Source organism: Hemiscyllium ocellatum, chromosome 7 (genome assembly GCF_020745735.1).
Source record: "Hemiscyllium ocellatum isolate sHemOce1 chromosome 7, sHemOce1.pat.X.cur, whole genome shotgun sequence".
Classification (NCBI taxonomy): Eukaryota; Metazoa; Chordata; class Chondrichthyes; order Orectolobiformes; family Hemiscylliidae; genus Hemiscyllium; species Hemiscyllium ocellatum.
The window spans coordinates 9510061-9531376 of NC_083407.1; the positions used below are offsets into that span (position 1 = coordinate 9510061).

Consider the following 21316-nt stretch of genomic DNA (forward strand, 5'->3'; position numbering starts at 1 on the left):
AAGTTTCCCACTCCCTAACAGCTCTCCAGAAGTTGGTGGTGAGCCACATTCGTGAACTACTGTAGTCTATGTGGGGTAGGCTCACCCACAGTGCTGTTAGACAGCACGTTCCAAGGCTTTGACCCAGCGACACTGGAGAAACCGTGATATAATTCCAAGTCAGGATGGTGCAGAGTTTGGAATGGAACTTTTAGTGCGCAGTGCTTCCTTGCATCTAGCTTGTCCTTCTAGGTGGCTGAGGTCGCAAGTTTGGAAGGTGCTATGTGAGAAGCCTGGGTGAATTGCTGCAGTGCCTCTTGGAGATAGTACACACTCCTGCTGCTATTTGCCTGTGCTGCAGGGAGTGAATGTTGAAAGTGGTGGATAGGTGCCAACTGGAGGTATTCCATTGCACTCCTGACTTCTGACTTGATCATTTCCCATCTCCCCATCAATTCTGCAGACAGTTCTCACTGTTGTTGGGAATGTGGCGAAAGATTTGCATGTAGTGGAGTCCCATGTTTGTGACCGTGATAATCTGGAATCAGTAGTTCAGTTGGTTGGAAGGCTGGTTTACGACATGGGAGCAATATCAACAGCATGGCTCCAATTCCTGCACTGGGTGATGTTACCATGCCGGACTCTCCTTACGGCTGTACAGGACATTGGTAAGGCTACATGGAGTACTACATCCAATTCTAGTCATCCTGCTATAGGAAGGATGTTACTAAACTGGAAAGGGTGCAAAAAAAAAGGATTTACAAGGATGTTACCAAAACTGGAGGATTTGACTGTAGGGAGAGACTGAATGGGCTGGGAATTTTTTTACCTGAGGTGTATGAGGCTGAGGGATGACCTTATAGAGGTTTATGAAAAAGAAGAGGGACATAGGTAAGGTGAATGGCCAAAGTTTTGTTTTTCCCCAGGGTAGGGGAGTACCAAACTAGAGGGCATAGGTTTAAGGTGTGAGAGGAAAGATTTAAAAGGGACCTAAGGGGCAACATTTTTACACAGAGGGTGGTGTGCCAGAGGAAGTGGTGGAGGGTGTACAATTCCAACATTATACATGGCATTTAGATAAGTAGATGAATAAGAAGGGTTTAAGGGGATGTGAGCCAAATGCAGGCAAATGGGGCTAGTTCAGTGTACGAAACCTGGTTGGCATATACGAGTTGGACCGAAGGGTCTGTTTCTCTCTCTACCAGTCATCTGTCTCTAATATGAGTGCAGAGCTGAAAACGTGTTGCTGGAAAAGCGCAGCAGGTCAGGCAGCATCCAAGGAACAGGAAATTCGACATTTTGGGCACAAGCCCTTCCTGGTGAAGGGCTTGTGCCCGAAATGTCGAATTTCCTGTTCCTTGGATGCTGCCTGACCTGCTGCGCTTTCCCAGCAACACATTTTCAGCTCTGATTTACTCCAGCATCTGCAGACCTCACTTTCTCCTCTAATATGAGTGCAGGCCTATGATCCAGTAGGACTATGCCAACCAATGATAATCCAGATCATCTACCTATACACGTTGGTTGAGGCACTGAGGAGAATCTCTTTGAGGCTTGGGTTACTTAAATGTACCCAGGAGTAACCCAGGAGTATGTAAATTGGGAAACTCCAACAAAAGGCATGAAGATGTTCTCCTTTTGCTTTTGCGTACTCTACCGGTTGAGACACAATGTATAAGGTTACCTGGCATCCTCCATCCCACCCCATCTCCAAGACAGCTGGATTCCTCATGAATTCGGCAAGTCCTCTGGCTGCTAGTCATTTCTCTCTGCTCTACATTGACCTGGGTTTCTTCATTATTTTGCTCCACATACTGGAGCAGCAGGAGGCTTTCAATTGATCACGTCCATTCTTTGTCTTTATTTTGTGTGCTTAGATCGCTTGGAGACAGAGACTTTCAACGCTGAGGAGTTTAAAGACCGATTTTTTGCAGAGGTAAGACCAATGGAATTGACGCCTGTAAGGCACTTGAGCAGTGGTTGGGGTTGGTGTGGCTGACTATTGATTGGGAGTTACCTGGAGCTCCTTGAGTCTGTTACAGATGGTGAGTTCTATCATGCAGCAGTTCCTTGCTGATGCCTCTTATGACGTGCAATTGTTATATAAACAGGGTGCGCTAGGAATACTTAGCAGGTAGACAGCATTTGTGGGGAGAGAGAGAGACAGACAGAAAGAGAGTTAAGATTAGGATCTACTTCTGAAGAAGAATCATACAAGACTGCAAATGATCACTTTTTAAAAAAATATTCATGTGGCATCTCTTGCTAGGACAGCATCTATTTCCCAACCTTAATTGCCGAAAGAGCAGTTACAAGCCAACCACTTTGCTGTGGGTCTGGAGTCACATGTAAACTGGACCAGTAAAGAGCAGCAGATTCCTTCCTTGAAGGGTATTTGTAAACTTGATTGTTTTTAATGACATTTAACAAGTGCTAATTGTTATTGAGCTCAAATGTTACTGTCTGCCAGGGTAGGATTTGAATCCATGTTCCCAGAACATTAGCCTGGTGGTCTGGATTACTAGTCCCGTGATAATATCACTTTACCACCATCTCTCCATGTAACTCTGTTTTTCCAGTGTGAATACTGACAAAAAATATTCATTTAGCGATTTCCCTATCTCCTCTGACTCCACACGCAACTTCCCACTGCTATGCTTGATTGGCCCTAATCTTACTCTAATCATTCTTTCATTTCTGATATTCATATAGAAAGCCTTATGGTTTTCCTTGATCATACCTGCCAAAGACTTCAATTGTCCCCTCCTGGCTCTTCTTTGCTCTCTCCTTAGGTCTTTCCTGGCTAACTTGTAACTCTCAAGCACCCTAACCGAGCCTTCACGTCTCATCCTAATGTAAGCTGCCTTCTTCCTCTTGACAAGAGATTCAACTTCTTTAGTAAACCATGGCTCCCTAGCTCGACCACTTCCTTCTTGCCTGACAGGTCCATACTTAACAAGGACTCGCAGTAACTGTTCCTTGAACAAGCTCCGCATTTCAATTGTGTTTCCTTCCCCATCTTATGCATTCTAAATCTTATCTAATCGCATCATAATTGCCTCTCCCATAGGTATAACTCTTGCCTTGCGGTATATCCCTTTCCATCACTAAAGTAAACATAACTGAATTGTGGTCACTATCACCAAAGTGCTCACCTATCTCCAAATCTAACACCTGGCCACTTCAAGCTTCACTTTCTAACAACTGTCTGAAAAAAGAAGCTTCTGAATTCCATATTAGACAAAATCTTATTTGCCTAAGTTTCATATGTATGGATTAGTTTTGAAAACTCCCAAATCTCCCCTAATTTTATCCAATCAAACCCTTTTATCATTTTAATGGCATTTTTTATTCTTCTGTCTTCTGGAGGACAAGCCCTCACCTGTTCAGTTTCCCCTTATAACGGTGCCCTCTCCATTCCTATATCAACCTTCTAAATCTTTTCTTTAGACTCTATGACTCTGTCACTTTCACCAGTACCTCTACATCCTTTTAAGTTATTTGCTGTCCAAATCTGTCCATAGGACACAAATAAGGTGTCATAGCATATCTTACTTACTTTTCAATTCTATTTCTCTAGAAATGAACTTCCTTGCAAAGTGATTATATTTACCTTGGAATGCTACTACAAAGAGTTTGTCAATAAGTGCCTTTAGATTCTTTTCGGAGTTCTATTCAGACTCCTTTCTCTTTGTGAAGGAGTAAATGCCCTTCCTTGTACTTTCTAAACATGCAGTGCCTCAAACAGATTAAGCATTTCTTTTTCAAAACGAGAAGGGTGAAGGGACTGTGTTTCTGACTCTGGCACAAAACCACAAACCACAAAGCATAGCCAGCCTTGTCCTCTGACTATACTTTGTGCCTGCCGTGTGGGGCAGTAATTACAGAGAAGAGCTGCTGAGGTGAAGCCAGGCTGAATTGAATGAAATCTGTGTTTTGTGTGCTATCTTCAGAGGGCTTGTAAAAATATTGAAACATGGAATAGATTGGTCAGGTTGCCTTCTCTCGTGTCCTTGATGATGGCAGCAATGTTGTATTAGTTTCTCTAACGGGGAAATATTCGCAATGTAATTTCCATTTCAGGTGTCAAACACTTCTTGGCCAGGTACAACATGGTGTTAGAGTACAGCCCCTTCTACAATATCCCCAACTAATACCCCCAGGATAGAGACATCATGGCATTAAACACAATGTATAGCCCCTTCTACACTGTCTCCATCAAACACTCCTCCCAGGACAGAGACAGCAAGGGGTTAGATACAGAGTAAAGCTCCTTCTTCGCTGTCCCCATCAAACACTCCCAGGACAGAGACAGCAAGAGGTTAAATACAGAGTAAAGTTCCTTCTACGCTGTCCCCATCAAACACACCCAGGACAGAGACAGCAAGGGGATAAATACAGAGTAAAGCTCCTTCTACGCTGTCCCCATCAAACACTCCCATGACAGAGACAACATAGGGTTAGATACTGAGTAAAGCTCCTTCTATACTGTCCTTATCAAACACTCCTAGGGCAAACACAGCATTGGCTTACATGCATAGTAAAGTTTTCTCTATTCTTTTAAACTGAAAGCTCTTTCATCTCTTTCAACCTGAAAATAAATATTTATGTGCCAAACAGCAAGTAGCAGACAGAGCGAAGCAATTCCATAATTGTACGATCAGATCAGCAATCCTGTTACATTCAGTCGTGAATGGTGGTGGACAACGAAACAACTTACTGGAAAAGCAGACTCCACAAATCTCCCATCCTCAATGATGAGAGACGCCATCATATCAGTCCAAAACATAAGGCTGAAAAATCTACTACAATCTTCAGCCAGAAGTGCCAAGTTGATAATCCATCTCAGTCTCTTCTGGATATGATGTGGAGGTGCCGGTGTTGGATTGGGGTGGACAAGGTCATAAGGCACATGACACCAGGTTATAATCCAGCAGGTTTATTTGAAATCACAAGTTTTCAGAACACTGCTGCTTCATAAGGTGACCTTCCCCCATTGAAGGAGCAGTGCTATGAAAGCTTGTGATTTCAAATAAACCTGTTGGACTGTCATGTGACTTCTGACCTCTTATGGATATTCCTGATGAAGGGCTTTTGCCCAAAATATCGATTTTCCTCCTCCTCAGATGCTGCCTGATCAGTTGTGCTTTTCCAGCATCCCACTGTCGACTCTAATCTCCAGCATCTGCAGTCTTCACTTTTGCCCAGCATCACAGATGTCAATCTTCAGCTCATTCCATTCACTCCACGTGATATCAAGGAATCATTGTAGGTACGGGGGATTGGTGACGCTGCGCCACGGCAGAATCGCCACCGATGATTAGGCACTGCCGGTTCGCCACCAGCGTTTCTCCACTGGGGTCGTTTGACCTCTGGAGACTACTAACCACCGGAAATATATATATGTACTGATTGTTTTCCCTCCCGCCTGTTCGTTCATACTTCTCAGTCCCCTTTATTTATACAACTACATGCTACATATTGATTAAAAAAAGAGGTAAAATAGATATCATTTTGTTGGTTTATATATAAAAATGAGTTACAAACTTTAACCAGAAAAAGGAAATATATTTTTAAAATCTTTATAATGGCAGTAGAATCTCACATTAATATTAAACAATGAAATTTCAGTTCATTTGATAGTTATGTGCTATTCCTCTAAGATATTCCAAACAATCTCATTCGCCGTGTTCAAGAGCAATTTTTTTTATTCTATCATCTGCGTCCTGATGCTTTTTGAGCTTTATTTGTGGTGGATAACCCGCTATCAGCTGTTCCATATATAAATCACGCCCCTTTTGCACTTTCATTAACGTTCCAATACATTTCCATATGGTTGGGTGGTGAGCCCCGAGCAGTTCTCCGATGAGCAGCTTCAGTGTGATTATTTATGCGATCTTCATCATTTATTGTTGTCTCATCGACCGACCACATATCATGGGGAAACAACGGTGCCCATCAGCTACTGCCACGTCTGTTGTAGAGTTATTACTGAAACAACACAAACACTACCTTAACCAATATAACGACAATTTTATATACCACCAATATTCAAAATATACGACTTACTTGCGATGGCGAATCGTCTTCAGTGGCCAATGGGCGGTGGCTCAGTGTCCTCGGTGGTCAAAGGGCAGTGGCTAATTGTCTTCACTGACCAATGGGTGGTGGCTAAGTGTCCTCGGTGGTCAAAGGGCAGTGGCTAATTGTCTTCAGTGGCCAATGGGCAGTGGCTAAGCGTCCTCGGTGGTCAAAGGGCAGTGGCTAATCGTCAGCGGTGAATCTGCTGTGGCGAAAGGCCCCATCGCTAGGTACGGGATAGTGCATAGGCTACAGGCCCTGACAACATTCAGGCAGTAGGCCTGAAAACTTGTGCTCCAGAACCCACTGCATTGCTACGTTCTGAATGCAAAAAGCAGGACAAATTCAACCCAGCCAATTATCGTCTCATCAGTCTGCTCTTGATAATTGGTGGTGTGACGCAAGGTTACAACAGTGTTATCATACTGCACTCACTCAGCATCATATTGACGGTTTTGGTCCTACCAGTGGCACTCAGCTCTTGATTTGAATGCAACCTTGATTCAAGCATGGACAAAAGCACTGAATTCCAGTGGTGCAGTTGGAGTCACAGCCCTCGACATTAAGGCTGCATTTTACCCACGTGTGGCATCAAGGAGCCCTGGCAGCACTGGAATCAACTGAAATCCGCAAAGAGTGCTCTCCATTTGCTGGAATCGTACCTGGAGCAAAGGAAGCTGGTTGCAGTTTTTGGAGGTCAGTCACCTCCGCCCCAGGACATCTGTGCAGGAGTTCCACAGGGTAGTGTCCTAGGCCCAACTATCTTCGGCTGTTTCATCAATGACCTTCCCTCCATCCCAAGATCAGAAGTAAGGATGTTTGCTGATGATTGCACAATGTTCGGCATAATTTGTGATTTCTCAGAAATGAAATAGGCCATGTCCAAATGCAATATGACACTTCCGACGTTCAGGCTGATGATTGGCAAGTGACATATGTGCCACACCTATGCCAGGCAGCATTGGAGGCAGTCCAGAGAAACTTATTCTGGGTATGGAGGGATTTTCTTATAAGGAGATGTCAGTGTGTTGGGCTTGTAATCATTGGAGTTAAGAAGAATGAGAGGAAATCTTATTTAACCATATCTACTTCTTTGCATACACAACAGGTTAGAACAGGAAGGTTGTTTCCTTTTTGTGAGATGACCACAAGTAATCTCAGGATTGCCCATTTCTATGAGAGATGAGGATTTTTTTTTCTCTCTGAGAGTGGTTGTGCAGTGGAACTTTTTTACTGCAGTGGACTTTTGAGGCTGGCCTACTGAATATATTCATGACCGAGAGACAGATTTTTAATCAACAAGGGGAATCGATGGTTATGGGGAAAAGGCAGGAAAGTGGAGTTGAGGATAAACAATCAATCACCATTTCATTGAATGGTGGAGCAGACGTGATGGGCTGAATGGTCTCCTTCTGCTTCCATGTCTTATGGCTGTATGACCAAACCTAACGAGAGAATCTAGCTTTCACCCTGTAAAATTCAATGGCATTATCATCACTGAATTTCCCACTATCAATATCCTGACTGCCCAAATCTTATCCACCATCTACTTTGTCCAAACAGGACAAAGAATCCACTTGATTGGTACCAAGTCCACAAACCTTCACTTCCTCCACCACCGACACTCAGTAGCAGTGTGTACCATCTAAAAGATGCACTGCAGAAAGTCAACTCTGGTCCTTCCAAACTCCCAACCACTGCCGTCTGGAAGGACAAGGACAATGCATACATGGGACCATGACCATCTGCAAGTTCCCTTAAAATCTACTGGTATTCCTGACTTGGAATTTTTTTTCTATTCTTCATTTACAGGATATGATCAACACTGGCTAAACCAACATTTATTGCTCGTCCCTAACTGCTAAGAGGGCAGTTAAGAATCAACCACATTGCTGTATTCCACTTCAAAGTCTTGTAACTCCCTCCCTACACCAAGTGGACTGCAGGGGTTCAATAACGCAGCTCACCACCAGCTTCTGAGAGGCAATTATAGTTTGACAATAAATGTTGGCCTAGACAGTGATGCCCACGTTCATTGAATTAATTAATACATCCTCGGTACTGACCCTCAAACAATGCAGTTCTCTCTCGGGAATGACATTAGGACTGTTGCCCTGTGTTTGAGTCTCGAGTGGAATTTGGAACCTGTGCCCTACTGATCTGAGCTGAGCGTGATGTGATGACTTTCATCATCCTGTGTACAACGAGTTCAGATATTGAAGGAATGAAATTCTGGACCATTTTCAAAGTACTTTGTACCACCATGTGAGGTACCTGCTAGGTTTTTGGATGTAATTGATCAACCACCTCATCTTTACTGACCTTGTGTTGCTGTGTTTCTTGTGCGCTGTGTCTCCTGTGCTCAGGTTGGAGTTTGAAAATCTTTCATGGGATATGGGAGCTGCTGTCAAGGTGAGCAAATGTTGCCTGACTTGCTGGGCCATTTCAGAGGGCAATTAAGTGGCTGTGGAGTGACAGTAGGCCAGACCAGATATAGATGGGTGATTTCCTCCTCAAATGAATTTTAATCTCAATGATGTTTGTCACAGTGTTTGCCGTTACTGAAGGACACTTTGAATTCCATATTCAGTACATTTCACATTTCACATTCCACATTCCACAGCTGCTGCATTGAGAGTTGAACCTCATTGCTTTAGTCTGGCCTTTTGGGTTTCTTGTGCTGTGTACCACTCAACCACTATCTTACAGTTGATGAGCTCAGTGCCCCTTTAATCTCACTTCTTTCAATGGGATCCAGATCATAGAACATAGAACAGTACAGCGCAGAACAGGCCCTTTGGCCTTCGATGTTGCACCAACCTGTCAACTAATCTTAAGCCCATCACGCTACACTATCCCATCATCATCCATGTGCTTATCCAAGGACTGTTTAAATCTCCCTAATGTGGCTGAGTTAACTACATTGGCAGGCAGGGCATTCCACGCCCTTACCACTCTCTGCATGAAGAACCTGCCTCTGACATCTGTCTTAAATAGAGTCATAGAGATGTACAACATGGAAACAGACCCTTCGGTCCAACCCGTCCATGCCGACCAGCTATCTCAACCCAATATTGTCCCACCTGCCAGCACCCAGCCCATATCCTTCCAAACCCTTCCTATTCATATACCCATCCAGATGCCTTTTAAATGTTGCAATTGTACCAGCCTTCACCACTTCCTCTGACAGCTCATTCCACACACGTACCACCCTCTGTGTGAAAACTTTGCCCCTTAGGTCTCTTTTATATCTTTCCTCTCTCACCCTAAACCTATGCCCTCTAGTTCTGGACTCCCCGACCCCAGGGAAAAGACTTTGCCTATTTACCCTATCCATGCCCCTCATAATTTTGTAAACCTCTATGAGGTTACCCCTCAGCCTCTGGCGCTCCAGGGAAAACAGTCCCAGCCTGTTCAGCCTCTCCCTTTAGCTCAAATCCTCCAACCCTGGCAACATCCTTGTAAATCTTTTCTGAACCTTTTCAACTGCACAACATCTTTCCGATAGGAAGGAGACCAGAATTGCACACAATATTCCAACAGCGGCCTAACCAATGTCCTGTACACCCACAACATGACCTCCCAACTCCTGTACTCAACACTCTGACCAATACACGCCTTCTTCACTATCACCCCACAATCAAACATCAAACTGTTCTTCTGCAAGGCTGAAGACTAATGGCTCACCGATACACAGAGCTCAATGTAAAATATATGTACCACCACCTTTTCTCTGTCCTGCTGGTGCATTCTGTTGTAGTTGTCTTTAACCACACTTCCTGCCCTTCACCCTCCTATCAGCCCTCTGTTGTGCTCATTGTCCCAGATTGACTCCTTGCCTAGCAATGTCTTGGTTCTACCATTTAGGTTAGGTGCAAAGAAGATTTTCCAGACTAGTTCTAGGGATGGGTGGGTGGAGAAGAATGTTGTTGATTCAGGGGTTAAGCTTGAAATGCTGTGGTTCTTCAAGGAGTAAAGGAGATTGAGGGGAGATTTGACAGAGATCTACATTATCACCCCTGGCTTCATTAGTATAGATAAAGAGTTACTCTTTCTGTTATTAATTGTACCAAGGCTAAAAGACACAAGACTAAAGTAAGTATTTTCACTCTGTGAGTGATACGATGGTGATCATGAAGGTGGTGGCTATGGAAACGGTCAATGATTTCAGAAGGAAATCAAGTGGGTATTTGAAGAAAATGCACCTGCAGAGCGATGGAGTCCGAGTGATGGAGTGGGACTGACTGCATGCTGGTCCTCCCCCCAGGGCACTGCTATGAGTGGGCTTGGTCGATGACCTGTGCTATAAATAACTGCAATTCTGGAAGCCCCTCCATGGCCTGGCTCCTGTCCAGCTCTGTAAGATTTTCCAGCCTTGTAACCCTCTAAGATCTTTACACCCTTCCAACTCCAACTCCATGGCCAGCTCCTCTTGGACAGTTTAATCCCTCTATAATTTGCAGCATGCCTTTAGCAGCTTGGACCTGGAGCTCTGGAATTCTTACCTTGAACTGTCCTGTTGCTCTCTGTCTTTGAGACACTCCTCTTTATCCTGTGTCATTATGCTTTTGTGAAGCTTATGTATTTTGTTCATTTTTGTTTTGACAAGGCACCTGGTCAAGCATGTTGGCAGGTTTTGCTGAGATAAAGACGCTATTGAAATACAAGCTGCTGCCCCTCTATAACTAGAAACTGCTCCTGGCTTTCATGTAAAAGAGATTTAATTAGTGGACTTGGAATTCAAGAATGAAAAAGAATTTGCATTTATATAGTACCTTTCACATCCAATGAAGTTGCTTTAAAAATGTTCACCATTGAAATGCAGGAAACACAAGTGCCAATTTGTGCAAGAGAACAATGAGATGATGTTTGATCAACTTTGTTTAAGTTAATGTTGATACAGGGAGTATTGACCATGTTAGTGGGTAGAATTGCCTTGCCTTTTGTTAAAATTGGACCATGTTTATCTTTAATATCCACCTGAGAGAACCGTGTTTATCTTTAGATCCATCTGAGAGGTCAGTTTTTTCTGCCGTTTACTGATATCTATGCTACTTAACTCTGTGATCTGCCTGTATCGCTCGCAAGACAAAGCTTTTCACTGTGCCTCGGTACACGTGACAATAAATTCGATTCAATTCAGGAATGACTTAAAATCTCATCCAGTAAATGCCTATAAAATGGCTGCGGTAGGCAAGAGAACCTGGAATGTTTTTGCGAAGTTTATCAACTTGTTTTTGCATATTTTCCCTGTCTGAAATTATACAGAAAGATTTATTTACAAATTCCAAAACTTATGCAGAAGTATGTTGCATTACCTGCTCCCAACCATTGGGGGCACCAATGCCTTTAAGTATAGTGACTCGCTTGCAGCCTCTAGTGGTGGTGATTGGCAATGCATTTCTTTTTCAATCATTATTTTAATAGTTTTTGAGTTAGGCACCTATATAGTACATTGTAATGGGTGAATATTAGCTTAATTATAAAGTTACTGAGTATTGATTTTTGTATGTTTGGACCATTTTAGTTTTATTTTTGTGTGGAGAAAGGTAAATTAATGTCCTTGTTTAAGTCCTTAGTTAATGAAGCCATGATGGAAAGTGCATGAAGTGCCCATGTTTGATAAATTTACTCCCTCAGGAAACCTGTGATCCATGACTCCTCTCAGCTAGTTCCTCCTTCTCTCTCCTCCTCCACTGATGTCACTTTCAATGAAAACACTCTACATTAAGAAACTAAATTAAGACCATAAAATGTTGCAGCAGAAATAGGCCATTCAACCCATTGAGTCTGCTCCACTGTTCAATGAGATCGTGGCTGATCTGATCATCTTCAACTCCACATTCCTGCCTTATAACACTTGATTCTCCTACTGATTAAATATTTATCTACCTCAGCCTTGATTATACTTCGTGACCCAGCCTCAACAGCTCTAAGCAGTATAAAGAATTCTATAAATAATTATAATCTTGGGTTATGACACAGTTTGTAAAGATTGGGTATTTCTTTGACTCGTCATGGGGTGAAATAATTCTGCAGGAATTTAAATACTTATTCCTTGTCTTTCAAAACCCGACAGTAGGGGTGGAAAAGTATTCGCAATTTGAGCTGCATCTTTCAGCAGTGATGTCAGGAAACACTGCTCCTCACAAAGAGTATTGGAAATTTTGGGCGCTCTCTCCCACCAAAAGCTGTGGATGGGGTGGTCAATACACAATTTCAAACACTGGATTGATAATGTTTTGAAGACTAACAGTGTTAATGGTTGCAAAACTAAGGTGAGTTGCATTAAAATTCATATAAGCCATAACCTTTTTGAGCTGAAAATGTGTTGCTGGAAAAGCGCAGCAGATCAGGCAGCATCCAAGGAACAGGAGATTCGACGTTTCGGGCATAAGCCCATCAAGTCTGCTCTGCCATTCAAATATGAATTGGTCCTCCTGGGAGCAGATGCAGCAGAGGCGAAGGAATTGGGAATATGGGATGGCGAAGGCGAAGGAATTCCAATTCCAATCCCCAACAACCCAGATGGCTGTCTCATTCAAAGACCGCAATTTCCCCTCAGACGTGGTTGACTATGCTCTCCACCGCATCTCCTCCACTTCCCGCTCCTCCGCCCTTGAACCCCGCCCCTCCAATCGCCACCAGGACAGAACCCCACTGGTCCTCACCTACCACCTCACCAACCTCCAGATACATCGTATCATCCTTCATCATTTCTGCCACCTCCAAACAGACCCCACCACTAAGGATATATTTCCCTCCCCACCCCTATCAGCGTTCCGGAAAGACCACTCCCTCTGCGACTCCCTCATCAGATCCACATCCCCCCACCAACCCAACCTCCACTCCCGGCACCTTCCCCTGCAACCGCAAGAAATGCAAAACTTGTGCCCACACCTCCCCCCTCACTTCCCTCCAAGGCCCCAAGGGATGCTTCCATAAGTGTCAGAAATTCACCTGCTCCTTCACATACATCATTTACTGCATCCGCTGCACCCAATGTGGCCTCCTGTGCATCGGGGAGAGAGGCCACCTACTTGCGGAATATTTCAGAGAACACCTCTGGGACACCCGCACCAACCAACCCAACCGCCCCGTGGCTGAACGCTAACTCCCCCTCCCACTCCGCCAAGGACATGCAGGTCCTTGGCCTCCTCCATCGCCAGACCCTGGCAACACGACGCCTGGAGGAAGAGCGCCTCATCTTCCACCTAGAAACCCTCCAACCACACAGGATGAATGCAGATTTCTCCAGCTTTCTCATTTCCCCTCCCCCCACCTTTTCTCAGTCCCAACCCTCAGACTCAGCACCGCCTTCCTAACCTGCAATCTTCTTCCCGACCTCTCCACCCCCACCCCCTCTCCGGCCTATCACCCTCACCTTAACCTCCTTCCACCTATTGTATTCTCAAAGCCCCTCCCCCAAGTCCCTCCTCCCTACCTTTTATCTTAGCCTGCTTGGCACACCCTCCTCATTCCTGAAGAAGGGCTTATACCCGAAATGTCGATTCTCCTGTTCGTTTGATGCTACCTGACCTGCTGCGCTTTTCCAGCAACACATTTTCAAGCTCTGATCTCCAGCATCTGCAGTCCTCACTTTCTCCCAATTCCCAGGGACACAGGTTCAAGGGGAATATTGAAAAGAGATATAGGAGGTAGGTTTTTTCACACAAAAGGTGGTGAGTGCCCAGAGAGTGTTTCCAGAGGAGGTGATTGAAGCAGACACAATAGCAGCATTCAAGAGACACCTGGATGGACACATGAATAGGAAGGGAATAGAGGGATCCTTCAACAGAAACAGTTTTAGTATGGAAGGGCAAGATATGTCAGCGCAGGCTTGGAGGGCCGAATGGCCTGTTCCTGAGCTGTATTGTTCTTCGTTCATTCATTGAATGTGGGTGTTGTTGACCATTTATTGTCTGACCCTAACTACCCTTGAGAAGAATGGGAGTTGTTGCCTTGAACACAACAAAGTGATTTTATAGGCCACTTCAGAGAGCAGTGAGAGGTCAACTGCACCGCTGAGGGACTAAAATTGCATTTTAGTCCACGTTGGTTAAGAATGAGACTCTAGCATTGCGTTAACGTGATTGTCTTTAGTTACCTGTAATGTGGCCTTGTGAGTTGTTCAGTTATATCAAGTAACTGCACCACCCTGAAGAAAAGGACTCAAGGCAACAAAACCTTCTTTTGTCCTTCACTCAAAGACAAGTCTGACCGACAGCACGGTGACCTCCATCATGGGCAGGGCAGAGAGAGAAAGGTCCTGAAACCACCCGAGCCAGAATGGGGATTGAACCTCATGCTGTTGGTACTGAATTGATTCACATTAGCTTTCATTCATTCCTGACGAAAGGCTTATGCCTGAAACGTCGAATTTCCTGTTCCTTGGATGCTGCTTGACCTGCTGCGCTTTTCCAGCAATGCATTTTCGGCTCTGATACTCCAGCATCTGCAGACCTCACTTTCTCCTCACATTAGCTGTCCCCAAACTCCTCTTTTAAAAAAAAGTCTGTTGTGACAAAATGCACTTGTTCATACACGTTTTGGTCTGGAGCTTTGGATAGTCATGAGAGACTTTTCAAATTTCCAACCTCATCATGGCTGACCAAGAATCTCTCTCACTCTTTACCAGGTGGCCATTGACATGAGTTGGAAGAATGTGAAAGTTAATACTCGATTTGTTTGAGTGTGTTATGAACACATCTTCCCTGACAGACGTGGAGTGGAACCCAGGGGCTTCTTGGTTAGGAGCAGGGAATCTATCCTCTGCCTCATAAGACCAATCCTTGATGCAATGAAAGTTTGACCGGATAGATTACTGGGATCGCAGGCTCGTCATGTGAGGAGAGATTGGCTCAACAAGACCTGTATTCACTAGAGTTCGATAGAATGAGAGGAGACCTCAATGAAACATACAATATTCTGACAAGGCTGGACAGACTGGATTTAAAGATTATGTTTGCCCTGTCTGGAGGTCGAGACTAAGGGGTCATGGTCTCAGGAGATGAGGTAGGGCTTGAGAAGAGGAGAAATTTCTTCATTTGGGACGGTGAATCTGAAATTCTTTACCGCATAACCAAGTCACTCGATATATTTCAGGAGAAAAATGGATTTGCAGCCACTAAAAGGCATTAATGGGCATAGAGTGTAAGCAGGGGCATGGCTTTGAGATAGAAGATCAACACGATCGTATTGAATGGCAGGGCAGGCTCACTGGGCTGAATGGCCTACTCCTCCTATTTCCCATGTTTCTATGACAAATAATGGCTTGCCTGCCATGCCCATATCCCGAGTCCACTTTTTAAAAAAATCTCCAAAGTAGTGATTTAGGTAAGGAAGTAGGCTGAATCTTAGGTTGGTGTTGAGCAGGGGATGGGCAGTCTGCTCCAAGTTTGAAATAGAAAGGAAACAGCAATCCTGCAGATTCTGTGCAAAGTGCAAGCTCCACTTACATTATTTTTAGTTTTGCTGTTAGGATGAGGAGTAAGGAATAGATTAAATTTCAGTGAAAATTGAATTTGTTCGTACGAGTAAAATAAACTTGATCGCTCAGTTTACAATTTGATTTGATTCACCACAGTACTGATTAATCTTCCTGCTGGAAAGTGGGTGAGGTGCAGACTGAGAATGGTAAGTGTGATCATTTTCTCTCTCGCTCTTTTGAGCCCTGCAGCACAGATAGAATCAGAATGTTTATGCAAATGCCTGATCTTCGGGAATACAGAACCTCTGAATGGGAAATTATAAATGTGTGGTGCGTATGCAGAATATCTAACAATTTCATCTACTGTGTAACCTCCTCTAGCCCTACATGACTTTGGGATCTCTACATTCCTTCAATTCTCATCTTCTCACTCATTCTTAATTTTGCTTGATCTGACATCCGTGCCAATGCCTTCAGCTGCCAATCTGTGAAATTCCCTCACTTCCTCTCCCACCTTGTAGACATGATTGCAGTCTGAGGAATTAAAGGCCTGTTTGTGCACAGAAAACACCAACAAACAGCAATCTGAAACCGATTAGATTATGGGTGTGTTTTTGTAATGTCAGTTGTGGAATACATTTTGGATAAAGTTTCTGTTCTTTTTCAAAATAGTGGCCATCGAATCTTTAGCATCCATCTGAGAGGGCAGATGGAGCCTTGTTTTGACAATGCATCTAAAAGATGGCTCCTCTGACAGTGAAGCACTCCCTCAGTACTTCACTGGGAGTGTCTGCCTCAATTTTGTGCTCAAGGCTGAGGGTTGGGACTTGACCTAACTCTCATTCATGAGTCAGTTTATTATTTTTGCAACAATCCAGCAGCTTCCTGGTCACTTTTGCTGACAGCAATTTTTCATTTCCAGACTCTTTTTTTTAAAATTCAGATTTCAAACTACCATGGTGTGGGAATTGAACTCCCGTCCTCTGGATTATTAGTCCAGTAACATAACCACTATGCTACTGTCCCTGTTATTGCATTCTCTGTTATTACTTCAGATTCCCAACATTCACAGTTGGGTTTTTTTGTTTATGTAGTTAGATTAAAAAAAAAGACTTTTATACCGTGAGAGTGTGATATTATCTGCTCCCCCCACCCCCCCTCCCCCCACCATGTGATACTGCAGTAGTTGTACTGGGAGTGCGTGATTCTCTTCTTTTTAAAGTGTGCACGTGAATCTCTGCTTCAGGGGAAAAGAACTGCAGTGGTATAAGATCTACGGTGCATTGCAACTCCACGACTGCATAATCCCCCTGCCTTGCCTTCTGTGTTATAGCAAGTGGAGTGGGGAGATGAGGAGTGATCAGATAGCTCCTAATGCTAATTTAAAGAATAGCATTGGAGGCGGAATTGAATTCTTCAGCTGGCCTCCTTATATGGTGGCACGGAGTGAGGAGGAAGAGGGGGGCCGTTGCCTGGCTCCCACTTATCCGGCCATGAGCCCAAATGCATGACACTATCAGACTCTGAGGTAAATCTAAAGCACTGCACAGCACTGTGCTGCACAAGAGCAGTCTCCTGGTCCGTATACCTTTGTCTGTCATTACCACGATTACCTGGTCGTTACCACATTGCTGTTTGTGCAAGGTTGCAGTGCACAGATTAGCTGCCTCACTGCAGCAGAGTTTGCAAATCAAGAAGCATTTTGTTGGCTGTTTAGTGCTGTGCGCTGACCTAATGTTGTAAAAAGGCACTATATAAATGTAGATCATTTCGTGACTACTGTCCCAGTGCTCTGTGGGTGCATGCAGGAGTCTGATGCCAACCAGATTAGACCTGGTTGCAATCACTGCCCATTTTGAACATTTTGACATCACTTGCCTGGAAAGCCTATTAACCGCTAATGGCAGACAGTTCAGACATCCTGTAGCAAACATAAGCTGTTCCTCCTCTATTACATCCTTGCCCTTAACCCTTGCCTTGCTGGGACAGGCTAATATGACTGCTCTCCAGAAATTATTAAATCTTTGGTGATATGCACAGGGGAGGGTGACCAAGGTCACCAAAGGCTGTAGATCCAAGTCTTTCTTTAAGGATGACTGGTAAGACAAACAAAGTGCTGGACTATGAATAGAATGCATGACTGCTTAGGTCAAGGTTTCATAGCATTTAAGATGCAATGAGGAGTAATGCTGTAGAGTTATTGCCTGCCCATAATTGCTCAAAGGACAGTTGCTAGTTAACCACATTGGATATAGAACAGTACAGCACAGGAATAAGCCCTTTGGTCCACGATATTGTGCCAAACATGCCCCACGTTAAACTCATCTCTTCTGCCTGCCTGTAGTCCATAGCCCTCCATTCCTTGTATAATCATGTGCTTATCTAAAAGTCCCTGAAATGACCCTGTCATCTCTGCTTCCACCACCATCCCAGCAGCACGATCCACACTCCTCCCATTCTCTATGTAAAAACACTTGCCCCTCACATCTCCTTTGAACTTTTCCCCCTCTCCCCTTAAATGCATCTTCCCCTAGTATGAGACATTTCAATCCTGGGAAAAAACATTCTGACCATCAACCCTACCCATGCATCTCATAATTTTATAGACTTTTATCAAGTCTCTGAGGGGAGCCTCTACTGCTCCAGGACAAAAAAACCTGAGTTTCTCTAGCCTTTCCTTATTGTTCATACCCTCTAATCCAGGCAGCATCCTGGTAAACTTCTTCTGCTCCCTTTCCAAAGCCTCCGCATCCAGCCTCTAATGTGGTGACCAGAATTGAATGCAATATTCCAAGTGTGGCCTAACCAAAGTTTTATAATGCTGCAACATGACTTCTTGAATCTTGTATTCATTATCCTGATCAATAAAGGTAAGCATGCCATATGCTGCCTTTACCGCCCTATCTACTTGTGTGGCTATTTTCAGGGAGCTATGGATTTGAACCCCAAGATCCCTACATACGTCAGTGCTGTTCCGGGTGCTGCCAGTACCTGTAAATTTTTCCTTAACATTTGATCTCCAAAGTGCAGCACCTCACACTTGCCCAGATTAAACTCCATCTGCCATCTCTCTGTCCATATCTGCTACTGACCAATATCCCGCTGTGGGTCTGGAGTCACATACAGTCCAGACTAGGTAAGGATGACAGATTTACTTCCCTGACGGACATTAGTGAATCAAATGGATTTTTATGACAATCAACAGTTTGTTCCAGATTCTTATTGAATTCAAAAATCACCATGTGTCCCGGTGGGATTCAAACCCCTATCCCTAGAATATTAACCTGGGATTCTGGATTACTACAGAGCTGAAAATGTGTTGCTGGAAAAGCACAGCAGGTCAGGCAGCATCCAAGGAACAGGAAATTCGACATTTCGGGCATAAGCCCTTCATCAGGAATGGGCTGATTCCTGATGAAGGGCTTATGCTCGAAACGTCGAATTTCCTGTTCCTTGGATGCTGCCTGACCTGCTGCGCTTTTCCAGCAACACATTTTCAGCTCCTATACTCCAGCATCTGCAGACCTCACTTTCTCCATTCTGAATTACTAGGCCACACAATGTCACCGTCTCACCAAAATTTCTAAGGTGAAGGAGATTAGTAAGGAGGCAAAGGGCGATCAACCTCTGATGCATCAAAACTTTGGATTGCAGTTGATAATTCATCAAAATATCTGGAATGACCTGCCAGAAGAAGTGATGGAGTCTGGTACAATTACAATATTTATAAGGCATCTGGATGGGTATATGAATAGGAAGGGTTTGGACGGATATGGGCCAAATGCTGGCAAATGGGACTTGATTAATTTAGGATATCTGGTTGGCATGGTCAGGTTGGACCGAAGGGTCTGTTTCTGTCTTGTACAGCTCCATGATTTGACAACTAGCGCCTTTGATGACTTCAGGACTGTCCAAATCACTCTAAAGGCAAAGAAACATCTTGAAGTGTACTGGCTGGTGGAAATTAAGGACTACAATGGCCAATTAATGCACAGCAACTCCTACAAACAGTAATCTGATAAATGACATAAAGTGATCTTGTTTGAAGAGTAAATGTTGACCAGGAACCTGATGGGAACTCAATTCTTTTCGTCTTTGAGATATCGTCCCACGGGCTCACGATCATGATATACACCTCAAGAGGGGAGATTGGACTTCAGTTTAGCCTTTTAGCACACAAGAGACCACAGTTACTTGATCGCTGGTTAGTATATAGCAACATACAACAGGACACTTCCTCCTCTGGGCCTATGTTTATTATCTTATTGAACTTTTATTGTTCCGGTTTTGTGTGCCATTTTTTTCTATTTAGTACTTGGAGTCAAATTTCGCTTCCCATCATGAAAAATAAGCTGGGGAGCGTGACGATGAAAACCTGCATTATTTTCCCTCACTGCCATTCCCCTGCTCCATCCCATAAAGCATGTGGCAAGATGAAAGAATTGGAGATGGGGGAAGAGGTGTGGCTGTATGAGATATTGCTTTAATACTTAATAAATGAAACCTTGTTGATAGCCAACACTGTAACACGTGCTTAGTTATGGGACTGTCTTTTCAGGATGTCTGAGGGATAATTATTTTTATCTCTGTCCGCCGGTCGTTTCTTTTAGCCACGTTTGGTGGCCTGCATTTTTTTAAAATTGGTTTACAGAAGCAGAGTTTCAACAAACAGGACAGGGAGGGTGAAAGGTTAGCCTGGGCTGTGACTGGAGGATGTACCATTAAAACAAGCACCGCTGAATAGCAAGACAAATAAACAGTGGGGTTAAGAATGCCGGCCGATGGAGGCGTTCGGGGTCCAGGCACGGAAGTTTTGGGATTGGGTTTGTTAGCATAAACTCTCTGACGTAAGCGTGGAGAGGGACAGCCGCTAAAATTCATTGTTTTTCACTTTCCCCTGGGACTTGAGCTGGAAATGATTCAAGGGTCTTGATACCAGCTGGATTGGAGTGATTCCAGTGTGCTTTCTACTGCCTGTGGTGAAAGGGCTTTTGGCATGCAGTTCCAGTGCAGCTCATTTGAGAGAAATTACTCTCTCTTTCTCACCTCTGTGATTCCTTTCTGTTTTCCCCACCCCCTCGCCTCTGTCTGCCTGTCTGTATCTCTCTCTCTCTCTCCCTCTCCCCCCCCCCCACCCCTTCCCACTTTATATTATAGACCATCTCTCTTTCTCTCTTTCCAATTTGACGCCAAACTTCTCTCCCTATTTTCCCTTCACTCCACCATTGCCCCTCTCGCCTTCAGCTATCCAGGCTCTGACCCTTGCAATTTGCAACATATATCTCTGTACTCCCCACTTCATCCTAAAATTCAGATTTTTCATGTACTCTAAGGTCTCCCTTGTTATCTCAGTGCAAATGGCTTTTTCAGAATGCTTTTTGCTTTGTTCTTTAAAGGAATGTAGACTTTTCTGGCAAAGTCAGTATTTGTTGTCTATTCCAATTGGCCCTTCAGTTGAGTGGGTTGCTGGTTGATTTTAGAACACTGTCATGCATCAATCACATTGGACCTAAAGTCATGTGTAGACCAGATTTCTGCTCCTAAATGATGTTAGGGAACATAGGACTCAGACTGTTCGAGCCTGTGAAATGCAGATAGTTAATGGATTGGACCAGGAAGATTTTTATAATGGTTATTGAATCTAGCTTTTGACACCAAACTTTTTAATTCACTCAATTTAAATTCTGCAGACTGCCAAGGTCAGATTTGAATCCAGAGCATAAGCCTCAACCTCTGGATACTAGTGTGGTCACATGACTGCTGTGCCACCATGCTCACAGAGTTCCTGTGTAGTACCTTAGGACATAAAGACATAGGAACAAGTGG

At 44.0% G+C, this 21316-nt stretch overlaps 1 protein-coding gene across 1 annotated transcript in view; it reads left to right on the plus strand.

Annotated features, from left to right (window-relative positions):
* Positions 1–21316, plus strand: part of nhej1 (nonhomologous end-joining factor 1) — a 303975-nt gene that overhangs the window by 75611 nt on the left and 207048 nt on the right. The window contains exon 5 of the mRNA XM_060828261.1: positions 1857–1915. Coding sequence (XP_060684244.1) covers positions 1857–1915 — 59 coding nt within the window. The remainder of the gene's footprint in view (positions 1–1856; positions 1916–21316) is intronic.